Source organism: Rhinolophus sinicus, linkage group LG10, assembly GCF_036562045.2.
Source record: "Rhinolophus sinicus isolate RSC01 linkage group LG10, ASM3656204v1, whole genome shotgun sequence".
In the NCBI taxonomy this organism is placed as follows: domain Eukaryota; kingdom Metazoa; phylum Chordata; class Mammalia; order Chiroptera; family Rhinolophidae; genus Rhinolophus; species Rhinolophus sinicus.
In genome coordinates this window covers 107,307,036-107,331,294 of record NC_133759.1, presented here as the reverse complement: position 1 = coordinate 107,331,294, position 24,259 = coordinate 107,307,036, and the positions used below count along the sequence as shown (strand labels likewise).

The 24,259-nt window shown below is 49.8% G+C and overlaps 3 protein-coding genes across 4 annotated transcripts in view; 2 read left to right on the top strand and 1 right to left on the bottom strand.

Annotated features, from left to right (window-relative positions):
* Nucleotides 1–17,627, top strand: part of LMTK2 (lemur tyrosine kinase 2) — a 67,252-nt gene extending 49,625 nt beyond the window's left edge. For both annotated transcript variants that reach the window (XM_019716485.2, XM_019716486.2), the window contains exons 9-14: nucleotides 790–911; nucleotides 5,267–5,416; nucleotides 6,658–9,622; nucleotides 12,291–12,423; nucleotides 12,642–12,884; nucleotides 13,961–17,627. In XM_019716485.2, the coding sequence (XP_019572044.2) occupies nucleotides 790–911; nucleotides 5,267–5,416; nucleotides 6,658–9,622; nucleotides 12,291–12,423; nucleotides 12,642–12,884; nucleotides 13,961–13,989 (3,642 nt within the window). In that variant the 3' untranslated portion in view covers nucleotides 13,990–17,627. The remainder of the gene's footprint in view (nucleotides 1–789; nucleotides 912–5,266; nucleotides 5,417–6,657; nucleotides 9,623–12,290; nucleotides 12,424–12,641; nucleotides 12,885–13,960) is intronic.
* A 1,238-nt stretch (nucleotides 17,628–18,865) lies between these two features.
* BHLHA15 (basic helix-loop-helix family member a15) lies at nucleotides 18,866–22,660 on the top strand. The gene is made up of 2 exons (XM_019716461.2): nucleotides 18,866–18,996; nucleotides 19,648–22,660. Exon 2 carries the CDS (start codon nucleotides 19,702–19,704, stop codon nucleotides 20,263–20,265), a length of 564 nt encoding a protein of 187 aa, XP_019572020.1. The 5' UTR covers nucleotides 18,866–18,996; nucleotides 19,648–19,701; the 3' UTR covers nucleotides 20,266–22,660.
* TECPR1 (tectonin beta-propeller repeat containing 1) overlaps nucleotides 22,659–24,259 on the bottom strand; it is a 25,818-nt gene continuing 24,217 nt past the window's right edge. Inside the window, exon 25 of the mRNA XM_019716458.2 lies at nucleotides 22,659–24,073. Coding sequence (XP_019572017.2) covers nucleotides 23,924–24,073 — 150 coding nt within the window. The 3' untranslated portion in view covers nucleotides 22,659–23,923. The remainder of the gene's footprint in view (nucleotides 24,074–24,259) is intronic.

The following is a 24,259-nucleotide window of genomic DNA, read 5'->3' as shown; positions in this document are numbered from 1 at the left end:
TGTGTGTGTGTGTGTGTGTAGCCCAGCTGAAGGAGGAAGCTTGATGTGGGGCAAAGAATGCAACTTCCTGGCTCCCGTGCTGTCAGAAGACCATGGGAAAGCCACTTGGCCTCCATTTTCTAAGTAGCAACATGAGGATAGCTGTTCTGTCTTCGGGGTTCATGTGACGACCAAAGAGGTCATATTTTCACAGTACTTTGTAACCAAAAAGTTTTATGCAAATGTAAGTTGGCCATTGTCTACATAATAGCTATAGTGTCTTGAGTGCTTGCTGTGTACCAAGCACTCCGAGGTACTTGCCTACATTAGCTCATTTAATTAACCCTCATCGTAAAGGCAGGTGGGTATTGTATCACCCTCATTTTACAGATAAAGAAAAAGGCCCAGCGTATTTGTTTCCTGCCCAGATTTACGTAGCTGGTAAACGGATGGACACGGACTTAACAACCCAGTCTCAGATCCTAACGCCTGTACCTTATTCATTAACGGAACCACTCCCCTATTCCGCGCATAAGGCCCCGCTGGTTTGCTCGGAGTCTGTGTTCTGTGCGTCAGATACAGCGTACCTTCCTCTTCCGGGAAGAGTGAGTGTTTGTGGCTCAGAGACCAGGAGGCTTCGGAGAAACCCTCAGCCACCTTCTGCTCAGAAGGTCTCTCTATCCCCACTCCTATCTCTGACAGGGCTTTTGGGTTGAGTATGTGTTTTCTGAGAATGGCCTGGAATGAAATCATTGAGCTCACCAAAAGTGTAATGGAATTCAAAATTCTGTATGCTTTCTAACAAAACAGGACGATTATATTGAAACAGATGATAAAAAAGTTTTCCCTCTGCGATGGACTGCTCCAGAATTAGTAACCAGCTTTCAAGACAGACTACTAACTGCAGATCAAACTAAGTACAGTAACATTTGGTATGTACTGATTTACTCTTCCATTAGGCTTTTGCATATAAAGTCCAAACTTCTTTGTCCTTGAGTCCTTTCCTAAAGGAAGGTAACTGAATAAAATGTAGGGACACAGAGTGTCTGATGGTGTGAAAAAGACAATTTATTGACATCATGGCAATAGTCACAATTGCAATGATGTAACTAACTGTTTGCATATTGCCATTCTTACCCATTCGATAGTAATAAGTTCCGCAAAAGTGGGAACCAAGTCTACTTTCTGTGCCTCCCACAGGGCCTGGCGTGTAATACATTTTTAATAACTATTGAAGTGAATGAAAAAACAGAAAGGGGTTTGGACTATTGTATAATACTGTGATTTATAGGAGATTAGTTAAATGGAAGTTGAAAACAATGTGTCTGAGTCTTTGACTAACAATTTCTATTACAGCTTTCTTCATTTATATCTACATTTTGTGTGTGTGTGTGCTATTGTCCTGCTAACTGTTTTTTCCTCTTGGTTTGGGTGCTATATACTCTATTCTTATACTTTTATCGATTTTCCTAGAAATTATAACATGTATGCTTCACTTACCTTAGTCTAATATTAGTTCATATCTTGGCCCTCTTTCTGAACAATACAGGGATCTCAGAATACTTTAACTTGGTTTCACTGTACAAAACACACACACAGCTATATGTTGTGGTTGGGTATTTTAATTTTTTCTTTTAACCCCATAAGGCATTATTATTGTTTTTTTAGCATCAGTGTTTGTTTAGGTTTATCCAAGTACTAAGATCACTTTGTTTTTCATTCTTTTTGTTTTTTTTTTTTCCTTTTAAATCTCAGACATTTAATCTGGGATTACTTTCCTTTTGCCCAAAGTGTGTCCTTCAGAATTTCCTTCAGTGAGTGTCTGCTGATAACAGACTCTCAGTTTTTTGTAGGTCTGAGCATACTTTTATTTTCTCCACGTTCTTGAAATATATTTTTACTTGATGACAGTTATTTTCTCTCAGCATATTGAAGATATCATTCTACTGTCTTCTGGCTTCCATTGTTGTTATTGAGAAGTCAGCTGTAAGTCTACCTAAGCTCTTTGAAGGTAATGTGACTTTTCTCTCCGGCTGCTTTTAAACTCTTCTCTTTGTCTTTCGAATTCGGGGGTTTTGTTTTTGTTTGTTTCATAGTTCACTGTGATGCATATGGATATAGATTTCTTACATTTTTCTGCTTGGGATTTATTTGGCTTCAATCTGTAGGTTGATGTTCTCTGTCTGTAGATTGATGGTGTTCTCAGCCCTTAACCTTAAAATATTGCCTCTGCCCCATTTTCTCTCCTTTTGGAAGTCTGATTAGACATGTTTTATGCCTTCTTGCTCTGTCTTCTGTCTCTTAATCTCTCTTTTATATGTTCCATCTCTTTGACTCTCTATACCACATTCTAGATAATTTTCCAGACCTGTGCTCCAGCCACTAATACTCTGTCTCTTTTTAAAATCCTCTCTTCAGCTGTGTCTAGTCTTCTATTAAATCTGTTAAGTTTTATAGTTCAGTTATTGATTTTTCAGTTTTGGGAGGTCTGTTTGGTGTTTAAAACTTTGTCCCAGTGTTTTTAATAATTGGGTGGTGATCTACCTCAGGTAATTTCAATATCGGAAGTCCTTGTGTATTTGCCCTTGCTGCTTGATGGTGCCTTGTTTCCTGGGGGACTTTTTTGTGGTGAGGATCTTGGAAATCTAGAATCAAGGAACATTCCTCCAGAGAGACCCTGCATGTGCGTCCGTATGTGGGGCACCTGGGTGTCCCCAGTGCCATGTACGGGCACTACGCTGGTCCAGGGCTTTATGGATTCATTTGGCTTGAGGGGTTTTTGGGCTGCAAATTCAAGTAAGGGCCAGCTGTGTGGTTACAACTTCTTAGGGACTACTCCCCGACACACACACACGCAACGTTCACACCCATATGCATACAGGCACAGTCACACACACTCTCGGACTTACTCATAGCACCTCGGCGCCAAGGCAGCTGACCTTTCCGGCTCGTGAAGGGGCGGTAGGGACAGGTTTATTCCCACTGTGAGGAGGTCTTTCTCTGGGACCCCTTATCTTGGGCAGGCACAGGGCTTTGGACTGTCCACCACCACCAACAACACCTCCATCAAGCCTCAGAAACCAAAAACACAGAAGCCCAGATTCTGTGCTTCAGCAGATGCTGCAGGACAAAGGAGGTGTAGTGACCTCCTCAGTTCTCCACGCGCTAGGCCTCGTCCTGGTAATGCCCTGCTGGTTTAGCTCTTCTTTGATGCCTTGAAACAAGATGCATTTTATGTTTCATCCATATTTTTACTATTCTCAGCAGGAGGATTGACCTGAAAACTTAGCCTCATTTGCAGAGACAGAGCCCCCACCCCTTGTTTCTGACAATTTGAGAAGTCACTGGTGGCAGGGCCGGCAGCAGTATCACCTTCCACCAGAGGCAGGGCCACATTTCCCTGTGCCAGGGGTGAACGAGAGGGACCTTTCTCTGAGAGTTTGGTGGAAGAGGGATAAGAGCTACAGGACATTTTTCTTCGCAGAAGAAAGAGGCTCAAAGGTTCTCGAGGAGGCATGAGCCAGTGCCAGGTGAAGAGTTGAATAGACAGGACGAAGAGGAAATGGTTGTTGGTGATAATTTCACAGGAGACTGTATGGGATAGGATCGAGAGCTCCAGGCCGGGATGACCTTGAGCAGGAGACTCCTCATTTTTCTCTGTGGCCTGTCTGAGGAGATAAGAAAGGGATGCTATGCTCAAGAAAGGTGTTAGACGTGGCGGGGTGGAGAGTTGAAAAAAACCCGCGCTTCATGTTCTCTGAAGAAGAGGGTCAGATGGGGCTGGACAGGGTTTTGGAATGGGCCTTCCTGGGAGAGGGGCAGGGAGTTAAGTCAGGGATTGGGAGAAATGGAGACAGGTAGAGTTATACGCCCAAGGTCAAACTAAGCTTGATGGTGATAACACTCATTTTGCCATTGATCACACCCCACCTTTGTGGTCTGTAGCATTTCACATGAACTTCTTATTTTCCTCAGTTAAATTGTCTTAAATTTCTTTTATATCCACGGCGGCCCTCTGCCCCAGCAGTTCTGTGCCATGGAGAAGGCACCTCTTATTTCTTGGGTTGGATTGGGAACTTTGGGTCCTTTTATTTCCTTTGATAGAAATGATCTCTCAACTTAGATACTGAATATGCTGATTTTTTTTCACTGATTTGTGAAAGTAGCATAAGAGAATTGAACTCGTAAGTTATATTATACAATGTGAAATAAACTTATTTATTCAATACAATTTACTATCCAAACAAGCAGTCTGGTGGGTATCGATCAAAGTCATGTAAACCGTCAATACCGAAACCTGGCTGGGCGTCAGAATCACTAGGGAGCTTTTTTAGAAAGACCGTTTGCTGGGCCGCACAGGCACCTACCAGCTAAGAGTCCTTGGGGGTGGGTCATAAATACCAACATGTTCATTTAAAGCTCCCACACGACACAGATGAGCAGCCAGGTTTGTGAGCCACTGCAGTAAGTGGGAGACTGTCATACATGAGAAGGCAGTAAACGGTGGGAAAGAAATGCAGAGACCACGGAGAGGAGATGAAGTGTTCATCTGACTTGAGCAGCAGAGCCCATCTCCATGGGGACAGAGCACTGGGCATCAGTGAGTGGGACCGGTAGGGACAAAGGGCATTCCTGCCTGTGGTAGCTGCTGCGCCTGGAGGCAAGAGGCTCGGGCAGGTGGCCCCCCAGGCACACAGATGGGGGCAGAGTATTGGAGGGAAATCCCTTCCTAATAGCAGCACAGCCCAAACCACTCAGGAAGAACTGCAGCAAGAAATGTATGGGTCCCCCAGGGAAGAGTTGTCCACGTCAGGATTCCTCTTAGGGATTTTCTGATGTTTACTTCTGTTGTGAATGGAATTTTTTTCTACCAAAAACTCGGGATTGGGGATATTTATCTTGTATCTAACCATTTTGCTGAACTCTTAACTCATTCTAATGCTCCTTCAAATAATTTCTTGAGTTTGCAAGTTGAGAGTCATATTGGCTCCTCCCTGTGATTCTGCCTGCTGTCGCTGCTTCGTGCTTTTTTGCATTGGCCAGAACTTCTATCTAGAGTAGTATCCAGTAGTAAATATGAGGCGCTGTTCTTGTTGTGGTCCTCATTTTCATGGACATCTCTCTTTTTTTAACCATGCTTTTAACCATGTGCGAGAGCTGTCTTTAATAACCTTTTCCGTACACACCTTGTCCTTAAAGTTCCTAGTGACTGTACAAATGAAAATGTGGGTGTTAAAAATTCGGCATCGTAAGGGAGAAAGAAATAACCGTTTTCATTTTTCCGCAGGTCCCTGGGTGTGACACTCTGGGAACTTTTTGATAATGCTGCTCAGCCTTATTCCCACCTTTCCAACTTAGATGTTCTCAATCATGTCATTCGAGAAAGAGACACAAAACTCCCGAAGCCCCAGCTGGAGCAGCCTTATTCTGATAGATGGTTGGTAACTTCCTGTTTTGTTTTGTTACCTTCAAGAGATAAGGAAATCCTGTTTCCGTGGGTGTTAGTAATATATTCCCAATTTTAAAGCAATAAATGTTATCAAAAGCAATTATTTGTATATTATTCGTGACTGATTTTAGAATTAACATCTATTTATAAAATTTAATGTTATTTTTGAAAAATGTATACAAGTAGCAGAAATTTATATATTATGTGCAGTAAGAAAAAAATGGGAAGTCAACTAATTAGAAAAATCAACAGTAAGGGCATTTGCTATTGTGGAATTGTTTTTAAATGAAACTGTTCACACAAGTGGTATTTAGTATGTAAGAAAAGAGATAGCTTAGAAATGATAATATTTAAATTGGCAGTTGGAAATAATTTGCGTAATGTTTTTGGAAAACAAATTCACTTCTTCAGACCAGTTCTTACTCCATCAGGTTCACCTCTCTTTAGGCCTCTGTCTGTACCCGTGTGCCTGGCTGGCATTGCCCCTGAAGCTTGGCACCCCTGCGTGTAGGCAGTGCCCAGCTCCCCAGGTTGCTAGAACCATCTCACCGAGGATAACTGGACATACACACTATAGATTTAATACTTTGACATTGTTTTTGTCTTCCCTTTGTCTCGTGGCTGCAGTTTAAGATGTTGGCCGTATTCAGCCAACCCTTGGGAGATCCAGCTCTTGGTTGCTGCCTCGTTTGGGCTTCATTCTCTACTCATTTCCCTCCATCTTCAGCTCCTTTTATGATCTCAGGAAACCATGTGCTGTGGAAGAGTGTACTGCTACTGTTTATGGGGGGGGTAGTTAGAGATTAGTTCCAATGGTCTTTGTCCGTGTGCATTCTCACAAAATAAAGTGAGTGAATCTAAAAACGGTAAGACACACACATCTTTACTACACAGAATTCCTGTGACAATTGTTTTAAGAGGAAAACGTGTTAAAACTTTCTAAATTCATTGGATCGGTCCACGGACAAACACCAGAGGAACAGATGACGAGGCCAAAGAATCCCAGAGATACTGCGAGATGTGTTGAGAACACAGGAAATAGTGGGCCAAGTGCTGTGTTTCTTCATTGCCTCTTTCACCATGAATTGAACACATTCGTGTGGTCGGCAGTGATTGAAGTGTAGAAACTTCTGTGGCGTTGAGTTGGCGTAGGGGGTCCTTGTAAAATCTTTTCTTATTTTAAAACAATTTATTATCAGTCCATTAATTAGCTCTCCTGTGTCGCTCAGGTATGAAGTTTTACAGTTCTGCTGGCTGTCACCGGACAGGAGACCAGCGGCCGAGGACGTGCACAGACTGCTCACCTACCTGCGGATGCAAAGCCAAAGGGACTCGGAAGTCGACTTTGAGCAACAGTGGAATGCTCTTAAACCAAATACAAACAGCAGAGACACTTCCAACAGCGCAGCGTTCCCGATCCTCGACCACTTTACCAGGGATCGGCTTGGTCGGGAAATGGAGGAGGTCCTCACGGTGACTGAAACCAGCCAGGGCCTAAGCTTCGAGTATGTCTGGGAGGCAGCAAAGCACGATCACTTTGACGAGCGCAGCCGGGGCCCCCCAGACGAAGCCTTGTCCTACACGAGCATCTTCTTTCCAGTTGAAGTGTTCGAGAGTTCGCTTTCGGATCCCGGGCCTGGGAAACAAGACGACAGTGGCCAGGATGTCCCCATGAGAGCCCCCGGAGTGGTCCCCGTCTTTGATGCCCACAACCTTTCTGTCGGAAGCGACTATTACATCCAGTTAGAAGAAAAAAGTGGGAGCAACTTGGAGCTTGATTACCCCCCTGCACTGCTTACAACTGAAATGGAGAATCCAGAAAGGACACGTGACGAGGCGCCCCAGTTTCTGACACTCAGACATCTTGAATTTGAGGAGTCCAGCACGGATGAGGATTTCTTCCAAAGCAGTGCAGACCCCAAAGATCCCGGCATACTCGAGGACGTGCATGTTACCAGGGGCCCCGAGAGCCCTTTTAACAACATATTTAGTGATTGTGACAAGTCGGAGGATTTGCCCAGTCACCAAAAAATATTTGACTTAATGGAACTAAACGGCGTTCAAGCTGACTTTAAGCCAGCCACTTTAAGTTCAAGTTCAGATGACCCCAAAGAGTCAGGAATAACATGCCACTTGGAGAAAGAAAAGCCCCGGAAGCTTTTTGACTGTGAACCTCTTTGCTCAGCAGAAAACCTTATGCACCAAGATAATGTTGGTCGAGTGAGTGTTCAAGAATTGTCAGAAAACTTTTTATTTCTTCAAGAGAAGAACTTACTGAAAGACGCGTTGTCTAGCAAAGAACACATAAATAGTCTTCAAGCAGAACTTAAAAATGCTGGCTTTACTGAAACTATATTAGAAACGCCACATAGAAATGTTTTAGATATTGAGCTCCAGTTTGCTGACAATAAACCAGACTTTTCTTTGTTGCAGGAAAACCTAAGCGCAAAGGGTAAAGACACAGGTGTGCTCAAGGACACTCTGAACACCTCGTTGTCCCCTTCCCCGGAAGTGCAGGTACCTTCTGCCTCGCTCGAGACAGAAGGAATGCCTCACAGTGTACCTCCAGATGCGTTCCCAAAGCAGGGAGAAACCACGCCCAAGTGTGGAGATGCCAGTAGCCATGATGACGGTCTCTGCCAAGAAACGAATCCAGGCTCTGTGACTGCCCCGGTTGAAATTCCCTCGACTGATGCCAAAACACACGGCACTGGCCACAGGTCCCAGGCGCTAACTCACCAAAGTGAGGCTGCCCCAAGACTGACCCCGAGTGACGCAGTTCTTGTTGCGGACATTTTTGCCAGTGAAGTGAGTATAGGGAGTAGTGGTCTTCCAGAGCTGAGACAAGACTTAGAAAACCCGCCGCTTTCAGCGGACCGTCACAGGAGCAGTCTGCTGCAGAAAAACTCGGAGGCTGCGGAGACTTGGAACCAGCTGAACTGTAACGAGGCTGCAGAACAGGTGGGCTTGGCGTCTGCCCTGTCCTCAGACTCGACCAGCCAAGACAGTCTGTTAGAGGACAGCTTGTCAACGCCCATTCCAACTTCAGAACAGTCGGTGGAGACCCCAGATTCTCTGGATTCGGTGGACGTGCACGAAGTTCTGCTGGGTTCTGGGGGCTCTCACACGCCTCAGAAACTCTTGCCCCCTGATAAGCCTGCCGACAGTGGCTACGAGACAGAGAACTTGGAGTCCCCTGAATGGACTCTGCACCCTGCTCCCGATGGCGCCTCAGCCTGTGACGTGACTGCAGCAGGAGGTAGCGGTCCTGGAGGGCCGTCCCCCAACCCCATCATCGTCATCTCAGACACCGCCGATGGCCACAGAGGTACCGAAGTGACCTCCCAGAGCTCATACCGAGACTCGGCGTACTTCTCAGACAATGATTCTGAACCTGATAAGAAGACAGAGGGGCTCCCTGGAGCCTCCCTGTCAGCCGTGGCCTTGGTACCAGATCAGCTTCCGCCTCAGCCACTCATCCCAGCGCAAAGTCCTGGCACCAAGGACAGTTGCCCGGAAACCAAAAACAGCCAGCTAGACCAAAGTTATCCATCTGCTTTGCCAAATTCCAGTCTCCTCGAATCAAGGGAAACGTCAGAACCAGCACTGACGGACGTTCCTGGGGAGCCACATCCTCCTGAAGACGAGGCTGGCAGCCCCTCGAGTTTGTTGAACTCAGAGCCGAGCAGCGGTGACGACTTCGAGGCCCAAGAAGAGCGCCCCTGCTCGATCGCGTCCACCGGGACCAACACCAACGAGCTGCTTGCATTTGCAAAGTCCACCCTCCACTGCGGCAGCCCCTCGGCGCTGCAGGGGGAGAAGTCCGTCTCCAGCCACTCGGAGGGCCCCAAGCTGAAGGAGCCAGATATCGAAGGGAAATACCTGGGGAAGCTGGGCGTGTCAGGGATGCTCGACCTGTCCGAGGACGGGATCGACGCGGACGAGGAGGACGAGAACAGCGACGACTCGGACGAGGAGCTGCGGGCCTTCAGCCTACACAGCCTCAGCTCCGAGTCGGAGGACGAGAGCGAGCACCCCGTCCCCGTGATCCTCAGCAACGAGGACGGGCGGCACCTGCGGAGCCTGTTGAAGCCGCCGGCCGCAGATCCCCTCAGCCAGCTCCCGGATGCCTGGAGAAAAGAAAAGAAGGCGGTGACGTTTTTTGATGATGTCACAGTCTATCTCTTTGACCAGGTATCTGTTATCCCCAGACGGTCGCGCTAGAGAATTCCAAAATGTGGTAGGAAGTGGAATGTGCTCTGTGGTCCTGATTCCCATTTTGAGGCCACAGATTGCTTTATGGTTACTCAAAACAAGGAATCTGGCTTAGGTTGCAGTGACAGCTCCAAGAATATGCAGAAATGTAGTTTTCACAGGGAACTCCTATGAAATTAGGGGAAGGAGGCCTGGATGCTCTTCCTGGGTCTCCTGGCAGAACCCTACTGAAACCGCTTTCCCTTTCCAGAGCAGACTGATATCTGATGATGGGCAGTGCCGCCCGCATGCAGGTGCAAGCTGGAACAGCTGTGGCTCGGGAGTGGCCCTAGAGACTCAGACCAGTGCCTGTGGGGCGGCGACAGGGACTGTGGCCCTCCTCCCTGCTGTGGGGCAGGTGGCCTGCTGTGCCCCAGTCAGTGGGCTCAGACTTTGCCTTCTTTAAAAATGAAAGAGCCTACAATTCAAGTATATTTTTTTAAGAAGATAGTCTTTGTTGAGTAGTCTCTGTAGCCCTTGAATTCGCTTCTTGAATCAGCTTGACTGTAAGTAAAGCTCAGTTACAGACACATCTGAGCGGGATCCCTTTATGTTCTAGGAGGGAGAGTTGCTGGCTCTTGTCTCCCTTGCTGTTCGTCCTCAGAACAGAGGCTGCCACAGCCTCTCGTTCCGCATCGTGCCTCTTGGGCCCTGCTCTTCAGACTAGTTTCGTCTTTTCAAGTGTCATATAAATGGACTTATACATCGTATAACCTTTTGAAGCTGGCTCTTTTCTTTCAGCATAGAATTCCTCTGAGATTCATCCAATTGCATGTATCAGTAGTTCCTTTTTTATTGCTGAAGCAGTATTCCCCAGTATGGATGTACCAGGTTGTTTCACCATTCTCCACTGAAGGACAGCTTGGTTTTTCCACTTTGGGCCTTTGAACAGTTGTGCACAAGTTTTTGTGTGGACACAAATTTTTTTCTGGGATAAACGCCCAGGAGTGTGATTGCTAGGTTGTATGATAAACTGTTTCCCCAGTGGCTGTACCATTTTATGTTCCCACCGACAGTGTATAAGAGAGTCAGTTTTTCTTTATCTTTGCCAGCACTTGGTAGTGTCGTTATTTTTTATTTTAGCTTTCCCAGTACGTGTGAAGTCCTATCTAATAGTGCTCTTAAATTGCATTTCCCTGTCAACTAGTGATGTTTCATGCCTTTTCATGGGCTTGTTTGTTTCATGTGCTTATTTGCTATTTGTATGTCCTGTTCAATGAAATGTCTCTTCTTTTGCCCATTTTCTAGTTGGATTCTCTTTGTTTTGACTTTTGAGTTTTGAGAATTCTTTATAATTCTAGACATGAGTCCTTTGTCAGATACGTGGTTTGTAAATATTTCTCCCAGTCTCTGGTTTGTCTTTCACAGAGCAAAAGGTTAAAATTTTGATGGATAACAATTTATCAATTGTTTTTCTTTTATGGATCATGCTTTTGGTGTCATGTCTAAGACCTTTTCACCAAGCCCTGTATCCCAAATCTTTTCTCTTTTCTCTAAAAGTTTTCGTTTTTCATTTAGATCTATTACATTTTGAGTTAATTTTTGTGTAAGGTTTAGGTTGGGGTTCATTGTTTTGCCTTTGGATGTATATCCAGTTGTTCCAGTACCATTTGTTGAAAAAATAACTCCTAGCCATTGAATTGCCTTTGCCCCTTTGTCAGAAATTAAATGATCATATTTGTATGGGTCTGTTTGTGAACTTTTTGTTCTGTTCCACTGATCTGTGTACTTACCCCTTTGCTAATACCTTGTGATAATGTCTTAAAATTGGGGAGTGGGATTCCTTTACCATTTTTCTTCCTTTTCAAAATTGTTTTGGCTTTTGTAGTTCCTTTAATTTTTCATGTAACTTTTAGAATTATCTTGTCTATAGCTAAAAAAAAAAAAAAATCCTACTGGGATTTTGATGGCAGTTGCATAAAATCTATAGGTCAGTTTGGGGAGAATTGACATTTTTACTATGTTGAGGCCCAGTTCATGCACATAGTATGTTTCTTCATCTGTTTAGTTTCTTCTTGGTGTTTTGTTGTTTTCAGCATACAGCTCCTCCACATGTTTTGTCAAATTTATACCTAAGTATTTCATTCTTGAGGAGCTGTCGTAAAAGGTAATTTTTAAATTTTGGTTTCCATTTGTTCCTTGCCAGTATATAGAAATGTGATTGATTTTTGTGTGTTGACCTTGTATCCTGCTATACTCACTATTAGCTCTAGGAGGTTTTTTGTTGCTGCCCTTCTAAATTCCTTATGATTTTCTAGGGATAGGTTTATTTCTTCCTTTCCAATCTTTATGCCTTTTATTTCTTTTTCTTACTTTATTGCACTAGCTAGGCCTTCCAATACCATGTCGAATAGGAGTGATGAGAGTACTCCTGCTACTTCTCAGAGACCTCAAGTAGCCGCATGGCGCATTCTGCCCGGGTCTTAGAGCTGCGTTCTGTGGGAGAGACAGGGCTGTGTGTCTCTATCCCACCCGTCCCACGAGCCACCTGCTTTAAGATGAGCATTTCACAGCCCATCAGTCAGATGCGCTGCCGGCCTGTGAATCATCCACTGGTGGGCTCTCATGAGCAGGACTTGCTGATGGGAATTTCTGTTTGGCTTTTCAGGAGACCCCAACCAAAGAGCTGGGACACTGTGGAGGCGAAGCACGTGGCCCCGAGCTGAGCAGCCCGGCACCGGTGTCAGCGTCCCCCTACCTGAGCAGGGGCATAAATTCCGAAAGTTCAACAGATGAAGAAGGTATTGCACTTCCTTGACAGGTTGAAGTAGCAACTTAAAAGAGTGCATTGTGATTATGTAAACACATGCTGCATTAATGACCCCCTTAGGACACGGGGAGCACTCTGTCATCTGTTGGGCCTGTTCGCTGATCTGCAGAGCACACCTCTGTGTTTGCACTCTTCTCTCTTTATCATGAAATGATAAAAGGACAATTCTTTTTTATTTTGTACTTGTAGGTGGAGGCTTTGAATGGGATGATGACTTCTCCCCAGACCCTTTTATGTCAAAGACAACAAGTAACCTGCTTAGTTCCAAGCCTTCTCTGCAAACATCAAAGTACTTTTCGCCCCCGCCCCCAGTGCGGAGCACGGAGCAGAGCTGGCCCCACACGTCTCCCTACTCCAGGTTCTCCATTACTCCTGCCAACATTGCCAGCTTCTCTCTCACACACCTTACGGACTCGGACATGGAGCAAGGAGGTGAGGATGGGTGTGCGGTTGGGGGGGGAGGGTGCAGCCAGGAGATCTCCCCACTGGACGTGATGTGTGGTATCAGATGCTTTCCTGGTATTTGCTGAGTAAATTCGAAAAACCTCTTTGTGAAGCTCTCAGTGTGCTCTCAGGACCACATCCTGCCCCCCAGGCCCCTGTCACTCCACAGGCTCCGTACTCCTCGCAGGTGTCCCCTCTTGCCTCCTGCTGGGCCAGTGGCCTGGGCAGAGCAGCAGCAAGCAGTGTGGCTCTGGGTCGCCAGAACTTGCCCCAGCAAATGCTCCCCGTTTCCTTCTCCCCTTCTTCCCTTTTGCTATGAGCCACCTGGCCCCCACCTCCACCTCTTGCGCCCAGAGAGAAGCAGCTCTGCGGACAGCTTATGCTCTTAAGAACACTTGGCCCTGGCTTTGGGATTGAGCCTAAACGTGCTCTGGCTTTTCTGGGAATGTTGATTTTGCCATTAAGTCTTGGTCTTGGTGCGATCCCAGAAGACCTGGGTGGAAAGTCACGGGCAGGGCACATTTGAAGTCACATTATCTGAACATGTGGATCCTTTTTTCCCCTTAACAAGATTGGAAGATAAACATTAATAGGCACTTTTTTTTTATTTGAAGTTTGCAGATCAAATAAGACCTGGGAGATACAAAGAGCTTTCGTTTGTGTTTGTGCTGTGCCTAATTGTGCCGATTAGATAGTGCCCGTGAGCTAACGCTCTGTCAGGGCAGCGGACTTGTGGAGATCAGAGCTAATTTGCTCCTGTGCCCTGAACGTTGACATTGAACCAGCGTGTGAGCCGAGCAGATGTGTTTGTGAGTCTGGCAGGAAGAAAACGTGGGGCTGGGCAGGTGCTCGATGTCCACGTGTCTAGTTTCAGTTCCTTTTTCTGCAGCGCAGATCAGATGCTATCCACACTATTTTTATCTGTGACGATCGGTTAGAAACCCAGCTTTCAGAATTGTACACCTGAAATCGATGTAACTTTACTAACAGTTGTCACCCCAATAAACTTTAATTAAAACAAAAAACAAAAAAAAACCCAGCTTTGCTTGCTGTCTCCCAAATAGGAAGCAGCGAAGATGGAGACAAAGATTAGCGGGATGCTGACGCACTCTCGGATTCCTGGCTGCTTCCCAGGGCGGGCCTGTGCTGCTGGCCGAGCAACGCCACCCACGCGATGTCTGCTGAGATGGGCAGGGAGAGAGACTCAGGAGGAATGGGAGCCAGCGCCAGGCTCCGTGGGGCTCAGTGCTGGTGCCCACGGCAGGAAGCCCGGCTGGGGAGGCGTGGTCCTGGCCAGCCACTGGCTGCCCCGCGACAGCTCTCACCTACCGGAAACACTGGCCCGTGGAGAACTGGGGGCTCCCAGTTGTTTCTGGTTTCCATGTGGGTGTTGTCTGTCCACACCTGTGCATCCGTCTGTGCACGGGCCCAGAGGACACACGGTGAGAACTGGCACCAGTGATCCGTATTTATTATTTTTTGTAAAAATCACTAATTGCTTTCTGTAATTGCACTGTGGATAAATGTTCTGAGAGTCCCTGATATTGTACAGAATCTTAACTTATTCATGGAAAATAAGGCAGGTCAAGCTGGTGCTATCCACTAGTTTGATTGTTTTTCTGTTTTATAGTTTGTTTGCTCTGCATGGTACCTGTAAAGCTTAAATATTTTGAGTGTTATGCCGTCCTTAGAGTTGCTGGAACTGTACACAAGGTACTCGTCCGTGAATGATCAGTGATTCCGAATGTTAGTGTTTTGTGTCCTTGGAGGAAACATTTTTGATGCGTCCAAAAAGGCTGCTGTGGTGTGTGGACTCACTGAACCCCATCTGGTCTCTTCTCTGAGAGGGTCCCCTGGAGCAGATGAGGCTTCTGGAGGCACTGAAGTGCTGTGCAGCCCCTCCGGTGACTCTCCCACCCCACTCTCCAATTTTTTAAAACCCTTTGGGAAAACCCTTTTAGGTGCACCCGAGAACTCAGCTGCAGGTTAGAATGTGGAGGTCCCCTGGCCCCTGGCCCGGGGAGCCGAGCGTGGCCCAGAGGCACTTCCCCTCCAAACCGGCTCTTCTGCTTGGTTTTTAGAAGCACAGGCTTCTGTGGCTTCAGTGTCCTTCGAACCCCTTCATCCCGGAAGGGGCGGCACACCAAGGGAGAAGCTGCTCCATGGGGGCCGAGGCAGCAGAGAACGGCGGGAACTCATCCTGTTTGTAGAAGCTCAGCCCCGGTGTTAAGCTTTCAATAACCTCCAGAGCTGAATTTTCGCCTCAGAACCACTGCGAGTCGTGTCACGTCCAGGCATGGCTGCTCTCTATAGCCCAGGAGATCCACTCCCTCCCGCAGCTGTGAGCAGAGACAGGGATGGCGGCAGAGCCTCTGCAGCGGGCATGGCCTCCTGGTCAAGACCTTAGGCGACCCTGCATGGCCAGCACACCCAGACGGCTCCGAGGCGCATCGCACTGGCCCTGCCCTTCTGCTTTCAGCACCATGTTCTCCCCCTCGCTGTGAAAGGAACCCAGTGTGTCCGCTGTCACCTCATCATGTTGGTGACCTCATTCTGCATCCCTTGAGTTCTGCTGGGACATCGGGAAGTTTCCCGGGGCTGGAGCAGCATAGCAGCGCTGTGCTGAGCCTGGCTCGGCCTGTCTGCCATGAAGCCCTGCGCTGCCCATCACCCCGCTGTTTTCCGGTGCTGATACTCTTTCCCGACTCCAGAGGAAGGTAACGCCAGGTTGACTCCCGGGCCCCAGGCTGTCACAGGAACTCGCGTCCTAGTGCAAGACGCAAACGTGTATACTGGCTAGTTTCCCTAGTAAATAATGACCTTTACTATCAATTCGGGTTCAGGCCACTGACTTTATACTAGCAATAGCTTTGCAGAGCAAGAAAATCCAGACTAGCGGAAGGGCCCCCTTGTCCCTCCCCCGGGGTGAGCGTGGAGCATTGCCAGGGAAACTGAACCCCAGGGTGTGCACATTGAAGAAAGGTAACGGGGCCTTAGAAGGTGATTTTTGCCAAAATTGTCAAACTCAATTTCTTGCTATGGAGACTTCCTGAGCTTTCTAAATTTTTACATCAACCAGCGTGGGTTAGAGAGAATTGAGGTTTTTTTAATTATTAAGTTTAAGGAGTTCAGATTTAATGACTGAAATCAAGCAGATCCACAGAACGTGTAGTCTATACAGTCAGCCCAGGATAAATGTGGTATTTGGGAGCTGTACATTTTTCACTATGATTAAAGAGATTTTAACAACATAATTCCCATTTTAATTTATTTTAAGTCTATATCACTCTCATAATTAATTGCCCCCAAAAAAGCGTTTTATACATTGATTTGGGGGTGGGTTGGAGTAGTAGATCTCACTGGGGGAGGGTTGCATGGTAGGGAAGATTTTATATTTATAATAAACGTGAGTTAACATGTTCTTTTGAAATCTTAAGCAATACACAGGAAATAAATTATGTACATTAAAATTTTCAGCCCATTTTTGAAATGTAAGCATGTGCTTTGTTGTCTCAGTTTTTTTTAACTCAGTTGGTTACCAGTAGTGGATTTTCAAACCGTACTTGCTCTAGTAAGTTACACAATGAAATAAATCAGTGGATTCTCTCGGTGATATGGGTGAGGTTTGTAATACCTCACCCAGCCTCCCTCGGAACCTACGAGGTTTTACTTAGTCTAACTTTGGTGGAGTTTACGTATTTTAAATCCTATAATAAAAATAACCTAACCTTCATTTCCTTCCTAGCTAGATGCTAATTTGTGTTATCAAATGACTCCTGCTGTAACTCAGAAAGAGAAATGTAGAAAAGGTGTTCCCCAAATCTTTCTGAAATGGACTGTGTCTGGGTAAGAAGCCATTCATCTTAAGGGTGAAAAAGCTCAAGGAAGCTGAATTGAAAACAGACTTTCATTCTATTTTTAAATGTACCTGCAATTGTTTCTATAGAAATGGGTTTATCTAAGAAAAGTCTTTGTATGTCTTGCTGCCATAAAACGCCTTTCAAATGGAAACCTCTTCCTCTTAGTGACATTTTCCATAGGGTATTTGTAGGGTTCGTTACTTACTGCATGTCTGTCCTGAGGGCCCGAGTGTAAGGGAGGCAGCTAATAGTTTTATTCAACTCAGCCCTTAATTTTCACCTGAAAATTCCGGAAGTGAACCACGGGTTAGTCTCCAAATGTTGGGCTTCAGTTACAGGGGCTTCAAGATATTAGCCTTATGAGAAGCAGCCTTAAAAGAAGAATGGCTGTACAGAGTTACTTCAGATTTCAATCTCAAAAATGATATTCTCGAGTAGTGATGGGAGTTGGCTCAAGTTTTGACTATTAAAGAAAATTCTCTTTAGTATATAGATCAATTCTTAAAGGTGTATTGACAGTATTGAATTTCCAACAACTTGTTATTTGAATGGCTTGAACATGCCTGTTGGTCAAGCTCTCACAGACCTGGGTAGGTCTTAGCGGTGCACGGTTGTGCATGTCCACTGTTAATTCCATCCGCAGATGAGGAGGATGGGGCAGTCAGACCTGTGAGGTTTCCCTGATGTGCTTTAACACAGTCGCAAGAGGTTCATGGCAATATAACAGTTAATGAACTTTCATTTAAATTGTGTACATTTTTAAATTGTAAGATTTTTACTGTATATTGATGCATAGTGTGATTCAATAAATTGCTTGTAATTTAAAAACTATTTAATATTCAAATAAACATAGTTATATATTTATAAACTCTGTTGCTGCGTTTATTCCATTTTTTTTCCCACCGTGCAAGGCCCAGGGTGGGTGGCCTGGCACTGCTTTGCCGTGGTCGCTTGCAGCCTGTAGCCCTTGGTCACTCACTGCCCTGGTCTCTGGATGCTTGATGCCCTTTTCCATGACAAACCTAATTCCTCATCCTCCTGAGAACACAAAGATTGTAGAATCACTGGAAAAGCAAACTTGTAAGTAGGGTTTGTGCTCTCTGAAAGTGCATCTATAATCTGAAGCCTTGCACTTGAATTTCAGAAGCATTTTAATTTCTGAGGTCCAGCATCAAATGAGCTCTAAGCCAAAAGGCTGATCAACCCAGAACCAGCCTTTCTGTGCCCTGAGGGGACCTCGTCCGGCATCGCCAGGTCCTTGCTCTCCTGGTCCCAGCTGCCAAGAGCACAGTAACAGGCTCCTACCAAAACCGATGCCTGGCCCTAACTTGTGTTAACACTACCTCCTGTGTGACCCTCAGGGAGTAGATGGAGACCTGTGAACCCCCCTCAGAGATGCCCGAGACAGCAAGTGACAGTACCAGAGAACAGCGCTGACCCTCGTCCTGCGGGACACGTGGGTGGCAGACTAGGCTTGCGTGCAACCGCTTGCTGGAGGCCTCACTGCACTCCAGGCGTGGCCTATCAGCCTCCAAGTCCCCTGAGCCAGATGCTGTTTTCAACACCTTTTAATGCACCTGTGGAAGGTGAGGAAACTGAGGCAAGGTGCGATTAAGTAAAGCACGTGGGTGGCAGAGCCGGGTTTGAGCCCAAGCTGTCTGCCTGCCGCCCCTGGACTTAGCACCAGTTATTTCCTGGTGATCTGCACGCAGGCGGCCGCCCAGGTGCTTCGCGAGGTAGGGCTCCGCCCACTCGCACCTGGATCGGCGCCAGCGGCCTGGGGGCGGGTCCCAGAGCCCCGCCGTCGGCGCTGCCATGTCCGCCGGAACGTGGGCTACTGCTGTTCAGGGATGTGGCCGCTGCCCGTTTAAGAAACTAGTATTATTGCAAAACGGCTTTTTCCCGAATTCATCTTTGTGTTCTGAGCCCTAACCTCAAGGTATGGCGCGGCAGCCACTTGCGGTCCCGGGGCTTCCCCTCCGCGCGGAGGGCACGCAGAGAGGCCTCAGTCTCCCAGTCCGCCGCGTGGGGTCTGCGGGGCTGGAAGCGGTGGGCGGCCGCCAGTTCACAGGGTTGCCCTGCCCCCCCGCTGCGAAGCAGGGGACCTGCGGACACCGGCCCCTCCCTGGCCCCGCCCCGCAGGCTCGTTTACATGTGGTCTGGCCCCGCCCGGGGCGGCTAAAGCGACGTGTCCTTGTCCCCCGTGGGCAGCACTGGCGCGTGCGGCCGCGGATTCCCAGGTAATGGGGTAGGGATCAGGTGGGGCGTCCCGGGGAGAGGACTCAGGGGCAGGGCCAGGCGAGGTCTGGGGAGAAACCTGGATGGGGGCTCTGGGTCTGAAACCCTGGCTGGATCCACCCACGGGTTGTCCTGGGGCTACTGCAGGCTCTGGCCACGGTCGACCTCTGACTTCTGACAGCTGCCCACAACAGTCTGGCCCCAATGTTGTCCCTGCACTTGTGACATCCAGCAGGGCCTGACTGTCAATGTGGTGGCCAGAGTTGGTGCCGGTCCGTCGGGGCGAACGGGGTGGCACAGCCTCAGGCAGAGGTGCTGCCCTGAGTTAGGCCCGGGCTGCTTTTCTGGGGAGTCAAAGGCCAGCTAAGTTCAGGAGGCAGACAGGGGGCAGTACGCCTCACTCAGGCCATCAGGTCAGGGAAAGGTCTGAGGGGTCAGCATGAGATCAAACAAGGGCACTGGGTGTGATGGGAAGGGCTGGGGGGGGGGGGTTCAGGTCTCCGTGTGTCCATGGGCAGGCCCTGGGGTCGCTGTGCGCCAAGTAGTCAGCTGCCTCTGGGCAGCGAGGAGGCTGCCCTGAGGGTCCACTGGCCGACCTAGGTGTCCACCGGCCTGCTGAGTGACCACGGGGTGGCCTGTGTTCTGGATTTCAGCTCCAAGGGCGTCCCCTCAGAACAACTACCCCCTGGGACTACCAGTCTGGAGCCATGAAGACCAAAAACCGCCCCCCCAGGCGCAGGGTGCCTCCTCAGAACACAGAGGCCACCGCAGGGGAGCAGACCTCGGACAGGCCCCAGCCAGGCTCCGGGCCCCAGCTGGCTAAGGGTCTGCGGAGCAGGACAGCGCGGGTGCAGGGCGCGCGGGTGGAAAGCGGGCGCAGGCGGTTGGGGCCCGCGGGTTCGAGTGGCCGGCGGGAGAGCAGCATCCAGCGGCGGCTGGAGAGCAATGAGAGAGAGCGGCAGCGCATGCACACGCTGAACAACGCCTTCCAGGCGCTGCGCGAGGTCATCCCACACGTGCGCGCCGACAAGAAGCTCTCCAAGATAGAGACCCTCACGCTGGCCAAGAACTACATCAAGTCGCTGACGGCCACCATCCTGACCATGTCCAGCGGTTGCCTCCCGGGGCTGGATGGCCCCGGCCCCAAGCTCTACCAGCACTACCAGCAGCAGCAGTCCACCGGCAGCACACTCGGTGCCACCGAGGCCCAGCCCGAGGGCCACTTGCAAAAGTACTCCACGCAGATCCACAGCTTCCGAGAGGGCTCCTAGCGCCCGGGCCCTGGTCCCACCAAGAGCCCCACACTGGTGGTGACACCCCACGTGGACATGGCCCCAGCAGCTCCATTTTCCCTGAAACACTCAGCTGCCTTTCTGGAGCACATCCTGGCCCCAGGGAACAAGACCTGGTCAAGGCCATGGCCTTGGGTGGCATGAAGCCCAAACCTCTGTGTAGGTCCCAGGACCTGCTTTTTAACTGACTAAGCAGGAGCTGACAGGCCTTTAGGACTAAATTCTCTTCACTCCAATCTCCCTCGTGAGGCAAGGGAGATTCCAGGAAAAGATTTACTTGGTAAGTTTCCCAAGTTCCTGCTAAGGCCAAGGCCCAGGAAGGGACCTCCTCCGACCTGCACAGAGCCTCCAGCACAGCCACGTGGGGAGTGTGGCTGAGCCGAGATGGTTGAAGCGTCTAGTTCCAAATCTATCTGGCGGATACAAACCCTAATCAGATTACCTCAGATCAATTCTAAAGGGACTTTGGTGGGGAGAGGGACTAGGGTTTTTCCTCCCTCCTCCTGTGTGAGTCCTGAGCACAGAGGCTCCGAGCCAGGTCAGTGGGTCCATGGCCTGGTGCTGAGCGGGCTGAGACAGGGCTGGGCTGGCCCAGGGCGGGGTGGCGGGGTGGAGAGAGGCCACCAGGCCCCGGGTCCCCTGCCTGCCTGGCCCTGGACCTTCAGGGGAGGGTCCCATCCAGGTTCGCTGCCCATTGTTGTATTTGTCGCTGACGGGGGTGGTCTGACAGGACTTCAGGGTGCTGTTGGGTCCTGGTTGCGAGGGCCTGCAGGGCTCTCTGCAGGGGGCAGTCTGGGGTGGCAAGCACTCCCCTCCCCCACCTGGTGTCACTCCACAAAGGCAGGACTGGGCAGCCTGGCATGTCCCCACAGCCTCAGGCCAAGCTTCCTTCTGTGCTGTTCCTGCCCCACTGGCTCTGACAGGCTTGGCGACTTTGCTCTCAACTGGCTGGCATCTCCTCTCCGTTGTCCCTCTGCCCACAGCCAATATGGGGAGGGGACAGAGCCCTTGGCAGCCTCAGACAGGAACCACAGTGACAGGGGCAGTGGTGAGGGTAGAGTTGGCCTGGCACATGGGGCTGGTCCCCTGTGCCCAGAGGCCCTCCTGGGTGCTGTGGACAGGGGCCAAGTTGGGCCGGGTGTGGGGCTGTCCCTGCTGGGGGCCTGTCCCTGCTGCCCAACCTGGTAGTCCCAGCCCCAGCCACTCAGTGCGTCTCTGGGCTGGGTGTCAGCTCTGGCTGCATCCAGGGCAGCAGGTGGCACCCCTTGGAACAGTCATTACCCACTTCAGTCCTAACTTACCTGGTCAGACGCTCGCCCAGCCCTCCCTAGGCCCCAGTGCATGTCCTCTGGAAGGTGGCCCCGGGAGACCTGGTCTGGTCCCAGCCCCAACCATCATTCGCCATGGGTCAGGTGAGGACTCCAGGTGCTCCTGGCCTGTCCCTCAGGCATGGCCTCTCTGAAAGGTCAGTGGTCAGGGCAATCCACCAATGGGAGCAGAGGTGGAGAGCAACTCCAAGCTTGGGGCAGATGGGGTCCATGCAACCCCTGCTATGGGTGGCTGTCCGGCCACTGGAACATAAGAGGGGCCTGCAAACCTGGAGGCTCCTTTTTCGGCCAGAGCAGGGACCAGTGCATCCCTGAATTTGCCGAGTGAACCAACAAGCTGAGCTAGAAGCACAGGCTGTCTAAGAGACCAGGCCCGATGACAGGGCGATGGGAGGATCTGTGGGTCACCACCTTGCAGGACGACAGCTGTTGGAGCTCTTTTTCTCTGTCTCAGACTCACACCTGCACCCCCTCTGCTTCCCAGAGGGTGACCCGGGTTTAGATATCCAGTCCTTCTTCACCCAAGGCTGGAGGGCATCTGCTTGCCCCGTGGCCACATCACAAAGGATCCTTACAGGACTCAGTCCTACTTTGGGGGGTTAAATATGGTGGAGGTGAGGGGACAACAGGTCTGGTGACAGAGGCTGGTGAGGTCTGCTGCCACGTCTGCTTCCTCGACCCTCATCTTGGACCCCAAGCCCACCTGGACTCTTCTGTCCTGCAAGGAGTCCTAAAGTCAGAGACCCACATGCATGCTGAGCCCTGGTGGCCTGGCCCCCACCTGGGGCCCCGGACCCACCGGCAGACCAGACCTCTGAGTGAGCCCCCGAGGTGGAGGTCCCTATTGGGCCCCATTGGGCCAGCAGAGAAACCAGAACTGCGACTTTTCTGTCTGGGAAAGCCAGTGAGTGCCTCAGCTGTAATTGTGGTGAAAATGTTTTTTAAATGACCCAAATTTGCTTTTATTTTTCCTAATGATCCCTTCAAAGTACTCATGAAACCAATGCTGTGTCACAAAAGGAAAATAAAAGATTTCACAATTGCTACTTTTGTCCCATGCATTGAAGCATGGGGAACTGTGCATTTTAATCATAAAATAGCAAAAAAAAAAAAAAAAAAAAAGTCAAGTCATTTACACTCTGGAGTAATTTTCTTTTGATAAAGCATCTGAGGAATAGAGATAGTTCAGTGACGCTGAGCAGGTAAACAGTTGGTGCTCAGCAGTGAGGGGACGTGGTCTCCCTGGAGAAAGGGCAGTGAGACCAGCTACAGACAGAGAGTCACAGCAAAAGGACAGGTCACTGCTGTAGAATGTTTAAACCCATAATGCCCATTCGGAGATACCCCGATGAAGGGATGTAAACACACAGAGACCGTCAACCCCACGGGGTCTGTCTGGGCCCTGAGCCCATATCCCACCTGCAAACACAGACTGCTGGCTCCCTCAATGCCCTGAGGGAGAGAACCCCAAAGGAGGTACTGACCCCTCCTGCCGGCCATGCTTGTAGGAAGCAAACTCACCCGATGGGGCATCAGCCCAGAGGCTGTGGGACAGGAAGGACAGCCTGGCTGGAGGTGCCTTCCCACCTGCAGGGTTGGGCGGGGCTCCACCCTTCTGCCCCCTCCCCCTGCAACATAATCAGAAGTAAAAGGAGCCCCCATCCCATAACCACATGGGGGGGGGACTGGCTGACATTGGTGATGGTGACCCGCTCTCCCACAGCATCTCCCAGCTAGGGGTGGCCCCTTGGTCCCACTGTCCACCCAGGGGGGCCCATGCCCCCTGGGGAAGAAAACACCCCCCTAGCGTTTATTTCCAACCTGCCAACTCCTTTCTTAACTTTTGGAATTAGACCTTATTTGTATCCTGCTCTGAGGTGTGATGCCAGCGTGGGCAAGGCAGCCCTGAGCCCCACGGCCACTTTTCTGTTTGGGGACGCTCAGACCTCAGGAGGCTCCTTTGTGGGCGCTGCTTCCCCAGGGGCCAGTGTTCCTGCAAATTTCCAGGCTCTAGGTCCCCATGCTGGAAAACTGGGATGCAGAGGGGGAAGGGATGGGAGGGAGAGGCCGGGTGAAGGACCCACACCCCACGTGCCGAGCCCCCCTCACTGACGGGACACGCGCTGGGAACATCCACAAGGCTTGACATTTCTGGTGCCTCTGAGGCTGTGGCCTCAGGCCACGTTCCCTCAAGCCACTCTCAGGGTCCACATGTCAGCACCATGTGGCTCACTGCAGGGCAAGGCTCACGGACCAACGCTGACCCTTCAAACTGGACACCAGTCTGCTTCCAAGTGAGGGAAGCGGCCTCAGCAGCAGACAGGGCCCATGGCCTCCTGTGGGGCACTGGCCACCTGCAAGGGTCCGCTGGGGGGGCCCTGCTCGCCAGCCACCTGCTGGGACGTGCTCCTGGGGGCTCTGGTGGCATTGGCCCGGATGGAGATGTAATCCCAGCCTCCCTGGAAGGAGAGAGCCACGTCACCGGGGATGCAGGGGGCTCAAGGGGCAGAGGCCATGCTTCCAGAGGCCTTGTGCTCAAGGGCCCCTGAGGGACGCTGCCTGGGCCAACCCCATGCCAGGTCGCCGCCTGTGGGGCCCAAGCACGCAGTGTGACCACACAGCCTCGGCCGGCACAGCCATCCCCT

Coding starts and splice junctions, on each gene's coding strand:
- BHLHA15 (XM_019716461.2), top strand. CDS start 19,702: ATGAAGACCAAAAACCGCCCCCCCAGGCGCAGGGTGCCTCCTCAGAAC.